We start from the raw sequence: 11,521 nt of genomic DNA on the forward strand, positions 1-11,521 counted from the left end.
TAAGCAAATCAATAAACACATTCATTATACAATACTACATAGAAATAAATAATTTTACATATTTCAATACAATTATACGATAAGTAAATGCCCATTTAATATATTTAAAACATAAACGTAAATACAAAAAAAAAAACTATTGAAATTGTAATGCAATATATAAAATAATGAAATATAATATAAAATAAGAAATTGATTATAATAATTTGTTGAATGATCAGTAATGCACTATTTATTTAAATCACAGCAATATGAAAAAGATATAAATTATTATGAAAAACTATTGATGTCCTGTCGTCAGATAATTTCTAGTATTTTTGGAGGTAAATAAGTATGGCGCGCTTTCAGTGGGACAGTTGAACTTTTGCAAAATGAAATCTAAGCTCTTCGTAGTTTTATTTCCAATCGGCTCTAACAAATTGTTCCACACGAGATTGGCAGCTGAAAATAAAAATATATACCCATCAATATTGTTGTATAATAATATTACAATTGTTACCTCGCATATTCGCTGCAATTCTTACCTAATGCATGCCCTTTTTGGGAAAAATGAAAACAATCGTAAGTTATATACGACACATCGATCACTTCCTGTAATTTCTTCTTTGGGTCACTCGGCAGATTAAAGAGTTTGGTGAAGGGTTGAACTACCACCGTGAAATCTTCTCGTCTGTCGTATCTTCCAGAGTTAATCTTCAAAATTTCAAGTTCATTTTATTTCATTTTGTTCGATTAATCTTGAGGGTAAGCTGACATTTTACTTACCAGTTTGTCAATGCCTTTTTGATAGCCTCTCGCTAAGGCAGCCATGTATTCGATAGGATCTGTTTCTTGCATGTGATAACACATACAATATAATCTATGAATCATTCGACATTGGAGAGAACGTTTGACCCTAACGGACACAGTAATATCTGAAAAATAAATTATTATTATATATATTATTAAAACACACGCTGTGACAAAGTGAATCAAAGTTATTCATAGCATAGTCAATCATATAAAAATTAAATGTAGGTCATCTTTGACCCGGGCCACACCGAGCGACTTGGTTGAAGGCGACCAGCCCCCCGTCTACTTCTTGCTAGATCACATTTCTATACATTTTTTCTAGCGGTGCGACTATAAGTTGCTCGGTGTGGCCCGAGTCTTAAGGAAAATAAAATAAAGTTCAGTTAGGCTTAAAACACACTGGATCGTACAACATGCACGTCCTCATGGCTTCCAGCTGTGATGGGCGTATCTTCATGTCATTTTTATTCGTAGGATCTATTTCTATATTTCTAAATTTCTTCATTTCTTCTTTCTACATTTCTACATTTCTTCAAATGTATGATATGTGATATTGTATCCTTGTATTGACATAGGTTTGACAGTGATCGATAACGGTGATTTCCATATTTGAAGAAATGTATGAAGTTGTCGAAATAATAAGATCTTACGAATAACAATGACACGAAGATATGCCCATCACAGCTGAAAACCACAAGCTCATCCCGTGCCGCACGTTTGAGTGCGTTCTTATCAATATACATATAATAAACAGTGTTAAGAGGGCTGGACCCCAACGCCTTGTCCATACAAACGTATTAGATTTCTCCCTTCCTCAATTATGGCACTAGAGAAATTATATTTTAATATGCTATTTATATCCACCATAGGCATGTTTGAAGGTATAAATAGATAAATACTTTCGACAGTTTTTAGACTTAGAGAGTATTCCTATCGACCAGAAGAAACGATGAAATTTTACAGAATTTTTAATGGTAAAAATTCAATGATCAATTAATTAGTTACATATGTAATAAATATTTTTATTTAATATGAAATTAACTATATATTTAATTTGTTTTAATATAAAATTATATATAATATTTCGCCTGCTAGTCGTTCTAAAATGTACTAGTCTGGAACTTTTAAATTTCATAAACTTTTTTTGATCAAGTTCTGATTTTATACGTTATTTTTCAGATCAACTTAGATAAACTTAAACTAAAGCTACATATTTAGATTCCAAGATACCAAATTTAAAAATCCATACATATTTTTATTTATAGAATGATTCATACCGATTACTGGTACAATGTTTACGAAAGCTCTCGGTAAATGGTCTTGAAGATAATCCAAAGCTTTCGTGAGACTTCTTACAAAGCCTTTAGGAGATCCTGCAGTCTTGTTGAAGCATTCCAAAGTGCAAATATCGTTTGCGCCGAAGAACAACGTGACCATCTTCCAATCGTTTTTAAAATCCACTGACGGGTCTCCTTGCATTCTTTTGACTAGAATCTGAAAGCGAATTGTGTGTTTGTATATCATTAGTGAATTAAGTTACGTAATTATATTCCATTATGTATGAAAGTAGCGTCACTATCGCGTTGAAATTGAGAGCATCGAAAAAAAATGACCCAGACCCACTAGTGTCCAAGTCAACAACTTTTACTGTGACGGTCACGAGCACAACGATCTACCATTCGCATATTTGCAATTGCACTTACACTTCGAATAAAAAATTGTTATTTTTTTATACCTTGGCTTGCATAAGAGCATCCAATATGGACGCGACCGGAAATCCAATGTTCAAATGCGAATCTTTATAAAAGTATTCACCAGTTCCTACTGAAAATCCTTTGATGTTGGGATTGTACTCCTTCAGAATGTTCGGAAGCGTTAAATATTCCCGCCAAGTTTTTTCACCACCTTTAAATATGTAGATGCAGAGTTAGCCTTCATGTAATATTTATGTATATATATATATATATATATATATATATATATATATATATATATATATATATATATATTCATACATACATACATATATCGATAAAAACTTACATACAAAAACTAGGCATATATCTACTTGATCTAGAATCTAATACGCACTAATAATTATTGCACACAAAAACATTTCATAAAAAGTTAATGTCAAACTATTTTTTCATGAAAAAAAAATAACTTTCAAAATCTAAAAATAATAATATAAAATAGAGTTGTCGATTCTTTATAAATTCATATTTAAATTTTGAAGTCGGTAATTAATTTATCAATCTCAAGTTATGTATATATCTATATAAGGAGTCGTAAACCTCAATTTGACTATCAGATATATTTCCAAACTGAGTTGCGTAATATTTTAAGAAGAACCCGTGCAAAATTTAGGTCTCATTCGACATTACATATTTTACCAGTTCATCGTCATCAACAAAACAAGCTTTCGAATTTGGATAATCGATTGATGTCCGACCTTCGATCTAATCGTTTGCGAAAAAAAAACAGAGTCTCACATGGATATAGCAAAAAAAAAACAAACTAGAAAATACATTTCGTAATCAATTTTTCGTAAGAATGGTGTTAACCCATCAACAGGCTAAATGCACCGAGCCGGAACACATCTATAAATATATGGGGAAATTTCGCAATAGATTTATTGCATTTTAATTAAAAACTACGTACATACGTACATAAATAGAGTAAATTACCTGCACACCACGATACACCTCTGTTTTCGAAGATCACTTCGAATAAGTACTCTCCCATGGCTCCATTCGCAGCTACAAGAGAATCTCCAAGTGCTCCTATAACTTTGATATCTCCGGGTCTAAGTGCGTGCACTGAAGTCGGTCTTTTGTGACTTGGACCCCAATTTTTCCTTGAGCACGGAAAATTCATAGATTTTATATAATTCGGTTGGATCCTCATCATGCTTGTTCTTCTGGGATACCTCAAGCCATGTGTCTATTTTGATAAACAAATAATTTTTACCAAGATAAATAAAAAAAAAACCGATGTGCTCCGTTTTACTGACTTGCAATTTCCCGAGACTCGTTTTCTCAACTTTTCGTCTGCTTGAGCAGATGTTTGTATATTGTGTACAATTTTTTTCTTGTATACATGTATGTCATATCTTTGATATACGAGACAAATTGTGATCATCCATAGATTTTTAAGCTATAAACACAACTTTAAAATATTGAAAAACCTTTAAAAATCAATTATTACTATATTTTTTTTCATATTTAATGTTTGTCTCGTAAAATAAGTATTTCGCTTTTTAAAACATTTTCATATATATATTTATGTATTTTATATATATACATATACAAATTGGACGACGAAATACAACGAAAAAGTTGGGGAAACGGGTCTCGAGATATTTCAAGTTGGTGGAACGAGGTAGACACATAAAAAAAATTCCTTACATTTAAATAATGCATATACATATGTATCATACCTGATAACTATAAAATGCTTCGAATATAAAAATATTTAAATAAGACATTGTATACACACATATATTTATATAATATATCATATTTGTATAGATGAGAATGATACTTTTTGTTTGTTTTTTTTACTTCATTTTGTGAAATTGTAAATTTTGTAATCATTTCAACACATACATACATATAGAAAGTGACCGTTCAATGAAGCAAATTATTTAAATAAATCGTCGATTAGCTCTTGAAATTTAATACAAACATACATATATAAATACATGTACATACATACATATGTATGTACATACTTACATAGGTATTTATTTGATTATTTGTCATACACAATCTTAACTAATAATTTACTTAAGATATTTTAAACATTAAAATACTAAGATGTTGTTAAATTGAACTAAAATAGGTACTATGTAAGATGTTTGAAGTGCAAACGTTGAAAGAAAATATTTATTTTTTCAACTTTAATTGTCAAACGCTTTATCAACGAAGCCCTTGTGTCATAATGTCAAAAAATAATTCAAATCAATATTAGAGAACGATTGACAATACTAAAACTTATGCCGAATACGTAGTTGAACAAATTAATTCCTTTGTTAATTTGTGGACAGTATAACTGGACAGATTGGTTCGTGTATGAACAAACTAGTATGTTCATGAACGACTGATGTGTACACTTGGGCTGTAAAATATATAAATACTTACATATGTGTACAATAAAAATAATTTAATACAGTGAAATAGCTTAATTAAATAATGTTTTTGTAATCCAACCGATTCACTTTCATACTCGTACAACCAACAGATGAAACATATACATATTTTCAAACAGGAAAACTAATAAACTAGCTAAATTCTTACGCAGGATTTTATGAGCACACGTTGAGAATTTCTGCTCGTTAGACAAACATTAAAATTTTATCACACGAACAATTCTAATGAAAAGCGAAGATTGCAAAAATTTATACGAAATAATATGGACGATAAAATTCAATTATTATCACACACTTTTGTTATACAACAACAAGAAAAAATATATAATTTTAATCTTTCAAACTAGCAGCGTTGATTTGCAAATTCGTATTTAAATATTCAACAAAAGTTTCACTTCTCGATGTATTATCATCTCATTCTTCCGACCATAACTTTAAAATACTTTCTCAGGAACAAAAAAAAAAGACAAATACAAAAAATTAATAGTCATGAATAAATAACGATTTACTGACTACATATAATATTACATATTATAGTCAACCTTTGACATCATTCATTACATTTTTACGAGACATTTACAACGACAAATAGCCGTTTACGATTTGAATAATAATTAACATAAACCTTACTACCTAATGACAACACACGTATGGAAATATAATATCCCACAGTAACTCACCACAGACAATTGCAAGTGGTGAAAGATCAGCACAAACCTATTGCAAAACATTCACACAGAATTAGGACCTACATATGATGTATACATACATACATAGCAGTGGCGTGCCGTCATTGGATTAGAGAGACTAGGCTAGTCCCCTAAAATATTTTACCCAAAATTTAAAAATATCAACAATTACAATAAATTTAAATCGTTTAAAATATTGTTCTCTTAGATTAGCGAGGTTCAGAAACCGGAATCGGCCCTGTCTGAGGTAGTGGTAGTGGTAGAAGATTGTTATGGTACGGTCCGCCGCGTCGTTCACTTGTACGGACTCTCGATTCTGTTCCATTCGCGGTACTGGCGAATTATTATGTATCCGTCGAAGACAAAACCTTTTTTAATTTACTCGTCTTTTCAAGCATATATAGAATATTACTAAGAATATTCTGATTTGTGTCTATCAAACATCAATTTGAACTATTTTTTGTTGTTAAGATAACGCATATTTACACAAAACTGTACAAATATGGCAAGGGATTCGGCTGACAAAACGATTCCCTCAGAACAAATCAGTGCAAAGCGCGCGGAAACATATAACGGGCATTCTCGATGAACTGTTCGACAAATCATTCAGAAGATCAAATTTTGAAGACAAACAAGATATTATTAAGAAATATAGGCTACTTAGGATCTTTCTGATAAATAAATAAAAAATATACTCATCACTTCAAGATAGAATATTATAATTAATATATACACGTTATAATTAATCTAAATATATAATTTCGAAAGAGACTTTGTATGTACATATGTATATTTATTTGGTTCGTAAAATCCGTGACGTTCAATTTAATAAAAAAAAAAACAAATGAATATTCAAATAAATTTAAATAAAATAAAACTATTCAAATAAATTTAATAAAATGATTACTATTAGATTGGCCATGTTTAAGCGGTTTATATTACAAATACCAAGCGAAGCCAGATAAAAACACTAGTATATAATATACATCACTTCAAGATAGATTATTATAGTTAATATACATATAATAGCCAGCAGTTTGGCTTAATGGTAGCGTATATATTTAGCACCACTGAGGTCGAAGGTTCAAGTCCTCGTCAAACTGCTGGTTAGGTTTGGGGGTTTTGTGATTGCAAATCGATCGTTTTTCTATCAGAGTTTGCCAATTTTATGTGATCATTGTTGAAACGGTTCCTGAAAATTGGTATTAGATCATTTCCTGTAATCTGAAATCTATAGATATGTCTATAATTTCGTGTTTATTATATGTATAAAAATTATAATAATAATTGTACACAAAAATCTAAAAATAATCCATAGATGTCTCTACGATTATTATTTCTGTACTGATTAATTGTTATATGCTATGTATTCTGATTGTATATGTATTATTGTATTTCTGACCGTTATCGTACACTCGTCGCATTGGGGCGATCTGTAATGACGAGTGTATATTGATTGTAACAATAAAATAAAATATGTCACGGCACGCCACCGCTACAAATCTACCCACCATTTTGAAATATCATAAATAAATTTTTCGCAAACTGTCTTTTCGTTCCAATGCATCCATCAATGAAAATCTAGATGTACTTATTCGCCCACCGTTGATCTCATTTCCATAATATTTACCAACTATTGTTTTCACATTCAACATGTTGCAACATCATTTCAAAACCGGATGGTACCTGCACACACACTCACACACGCACACGCACATAGACGCACACCGAATAATTACCAATTATAATTTATAATTAATTAGAAACGAATCGGGCACGTCTCGTATCATGTCAATGTTAACAAACGACTCGGCATACAAACATTGAAAAGTGATTAAAATTTCACCGGATAGTCACAGCGACCGAATCTATGTATACGTCTCGGCGATCGGTTACGCGACTTTCAATTTCAATATTGCAATTTGCGAATTGTATGCACGACGCAACTTCTCAGTTTCGAATAATTGAATCAGGATCACGTAGGCTCAACGGAATCTCATCATTGTGCAATTTGTTACCTAAAATGAGCGTGCCTACACACGAACATATGTATGTCCATACGTGTGTGTGTGAAGTTCATTACGAATGCCAAACTCCTCGATTGCACTTCCTGCACGCACATTGCACAATTCAATCAATATGTATGTTAGGGATATATCCAGAAATGCTCGAGAATGCGCCAGTATTTCATAATGGCACTGAGTAGCGTGTTGCAAAAATAACGGTGGCCACAAGCTGATAACATAATGATTATTTCGCATTAACTTGACGTATTGAATCGAATAGAAACAAGTCTGAGTCAACTTGGCAACATCAACTTACATACATACATCCGTACATCATACAATTGCATAGGAATTGCACTATATTTCCATTAAATAGTTTTATCAATTGATATAATCCAAATATTACAGGTTGTTGCGATGAATAGACGGGGAACAAATTAGGCAACATTAAATAAATTCGATGTCAAAGACAAACAGATTCAACGTTTGTTTTAAGACATATTTCGGCACTTTGGATTTAATATAAAAACTACACAGATTTTTAAAATTACTATCTTCTCTATTTTGATTACTGCTTTTGATACATACATATATCGATAGCTTGGTGCACAGATATTGTATGTCCATTTTTGAATTTGTATCGAATTTTAAGTTTATATATACTATATAGGTCAATATGAGGGGGGATATTGTTAAGAGAAGAACAAGATCGATATAAAAAGGTATTACTGGAATAGTCGGGAGAATAGGGAATGTGAAATAATATAGGATTACAGAAATATTTAATTGTACATTTGAAAATGATTTTGCTTGAAAAATAATATTTGGATAGTCTAAATCCTATATGCCTTTCCGATTATCAAATCAATATATCAATCTATTATTTATCAAGGAAGATCATTTTCCAATGTATGTACAATTAAATATTTCTGTAATCCTTTATTATCTTACACTCCCTATTCTCCTAACTATTCCTATAATACATTTTTATATCCATCTTGTTCTTCTCTTAATAATATTCCACCTCATATTGATACATTTTTTGTACATTGTCTTGCTTTAAATTTTAATTGTTTAGATTAAATTATCCCATAGCTCCCATTTTTCGAAGCTTTTCTACTTTGTTTTTAATTTATATTATTCTTTTAAGGAACTTTTTTGGTGCTGCATAATTAATCCACAATTTTTCGTAAAATTGAAGGTTGTTTTAGGAGAGGTTGAAATACGGATGAAAGTGGAAGTCAAGTTAATATAACTAAACCAAACGAATAAATAAGAATATTTCCACCACAAATTGTCTAGACAAGGATAAACAATAATGCAAGCATCAAGACCATTTCATAAAGGCTAAGAACCTAAATAATGAGAACATCAATTTTAGAAAACATACACTTTTTAGCATCATAGATTTTATATTAGAAAAATTGTATATAATGAACAACAAAAATAAATTCAACTTTTATGTCGAGTATGGATCCTATTTTATGCAATGGCTTAACATTCTAATCCAATTACCCCATTAAATAGCAATAAATTGAAATAAAAATTTATTCTATAGAATGTTGTAATATCATAAAATGAAACGTGTCACAACGAAGTCGTATGAGATATTTAGATCACTTTCCTCAAAGTGCAAAGATTTAATTATCTCGGGTAACATTAATTAAGTTCAATATATATCTAGTATACATACAACATATACATAAACGTGTAATAGTTCACTTAAACTATTGCAAAACATGTATACGCACTAAATTTTGTCTTCGAAGGTGATGACCGAAATTTATAAATTGGTTTTCGACAGGAAAATGTAAAATTTTGAATGTGGCTTTTACTCAGTTCATTAAAAATTACATGCCCATTGAATTGAACTTTGAACCTTACAAATTCGTGAACGATACTTCAAATACGTATTATTTTATTACGTTAGAAATTGCGTTGATGAAACGTAATAGAATTGAACGTGCAAGTAAGAAGGTACTAGTACGTTTATTTCGTGGGTATGAGCATAACGGCAATCTTAAATTTCATATTTAATTCACAATAACCACACCAATTTTATAATTTAAGTTTTTATATAATATATATTTATATAGTCAACATTCTGATATAGAAAAAACCTTGTAAATATTATTACAAATAATAATTAAAATTTCATAAACTTGAGGTACGTCATGACACACTTTCAATATATTCATTCATTTTATTTTCTGTATTCAAATAGATTTAATCCGAATATTCTTAAAGAATAATAACTTAAATGAAAACTTACCAGCTTTTCTTCAGGTCTTATGACGCTGTTGTCTTCGTCTCCCAACACCGAACATTTCAAAGACAGACACACCAGTACGGCGTAAATAAAACGCATCGACAAGTTCATATTTGCACGTTCGATTAAATCTACATATAAAATTAGTAATCTAATATCACAATATTTGGACACATCCGATCCAATCAATTTCCCTCTCCGTGCACTTTAATTATTATCATAACAAGTTCTTCGAACTCGTCATGGCATCAAACGTTTCCTCCAACCAAACTTGTACATCAACCTGAAACAAAATCGTCATAAATAACATTAAAAAATGTATACATTATACATATATATTCGCGAATTTATTATGTGCATAAATTTATACTATGTTATGTATGTAAGTGTGTGTGTGCGTGTGTGTGTTTCTTTTATCAACAGGTCATCGTTGTACTAAAATTGAAAAGTTGTTGGCGAAGAAGAAGATGTGAAATTTGTCTCAAAACATCGACTTTCACTCAATCTTATTCGATTCATCTGCTAATTATGTAACTGAAAACCTTTTCAGCTTTCAAAACAAATAGCTAATGCAAGTTTACAGCTTATTGCTTAGTATTGAATTATATGACGACTTTCATTGCCACTATTGTTGGGTACTGAATTACGATATGCATAATACTTTCTGACAGTTGGGCAACGCATCGTCGAACGAATCGGAATGCATTTCAGGTAAAGAGTCATCAATATTCGATATTGGTTTGTTGGGGACAGGCTCTCTTCAAAATGGACGAGTGAAAGTATTGTCAGACCGAACCTGAACTTACCAAGTAGGGTCAGTGACGTCTTTGCCACTGTTCCACCGAGCACTGGACACATCTAAACGAATGGAAATGTATTATAGAAACTTTTTATCAGCCTGTAAAATCTTCTTTGCCGAAAAGGTGATACGTTAATGAGGCGCGGCATTCTGATATAAGAAACTTTGACGTTTATATTATTATAGACGTAACACTATTGGAATCTCATAGTGTTTCTAAATTGTCTGTGCTCAACTTGAAAGATCCATTTTCCACGCATTATACCTATACAATCAATTTTTTATTGTATATATATATTTAAGGTCAGACATTTTTTTCAGCAACAGTTCACTTTTGTACAAAAGGAAACAAAATAAAACTAAGGAAAAAAAAAACAAAAGAATTTCAATATATAAGTTTTTCATACATAAAACTAATCGAGGTCATTAAATAAAAACACATATTTTAAACCTGACAAAAAATATTCGTATTTAAATAGTTTAAGATATCATTTGTGGAATATGGTAAGTGATTATACACGGTTTAATGCAGATTAATGTGGTTGTTTAGAAATTAATAATGAATTAACATATAGACATTAAAAAATTTGCCAGAATTGTTGATAATTGTATGTATGTATATTCATTAAAAAAATTCATGCTTAGTTTCTAAATTAAGATATTTCTTTTTAATATGTCTGTGTATGACTTTTTCGAAATCGGATAATTTAAAACAAGTGAAATATTTTCATCTTAAAATTATGTATGTTCTTGCTTTAAAGTGTTGGCTTTTAACTTTTTCTATAAATATTTTAGATTCACGTATGCATTTTCTGC

General features: G+C 30.5%; 1 protein-coding gene across 1 annotated transcript; it reads right to left on the reverse strand.

Annotated features, from left to right (window-relative positions):
- Positions 1-211: 211 nt before the first annotated feature.
- LOC143913655 (phospholipase B1, membrane-associated-like) lies at positions 212-10,189 on the reverse strand. Its single transcript, XM_077433558.1, has 7 exons — positions 9,910-10,189; positions 3,480-3,735; positions 2,528-2,697; positions 2,070-2,286; positions 766-914; positions 525-693; positions 212-441 (listed from the first exon to the last, which is right to left on the reverse strand). Exons 1-7 carry the CDS (start codon positions 10,015-10,017, stop codon positions 281-283), a joined length of 1,230 nt encoding a protein of 409 aa, XP_077289684.1. The 5' UTR covers positions 10,018-10,189; the 3' UTR covers positions 212-280.
- Positions 10,190-11,521: the final 1,332 nt, after the last annotated feature.

Source organism: Arctopsyche grandis, chromosome 6 (assembly GCF_051622035.1).
Source record: "Arctopsyche grandis isolate Sample6627 chromosome 6, ASM5162203v2, whole genome shotgun sequence".
Lineage (NCBI taxonomy): Eukaryota > Metazoa > Arthropoda > Insecta > Trichoptera > Hydropsychidae > Arctopsyche > Arctopsyche grandis.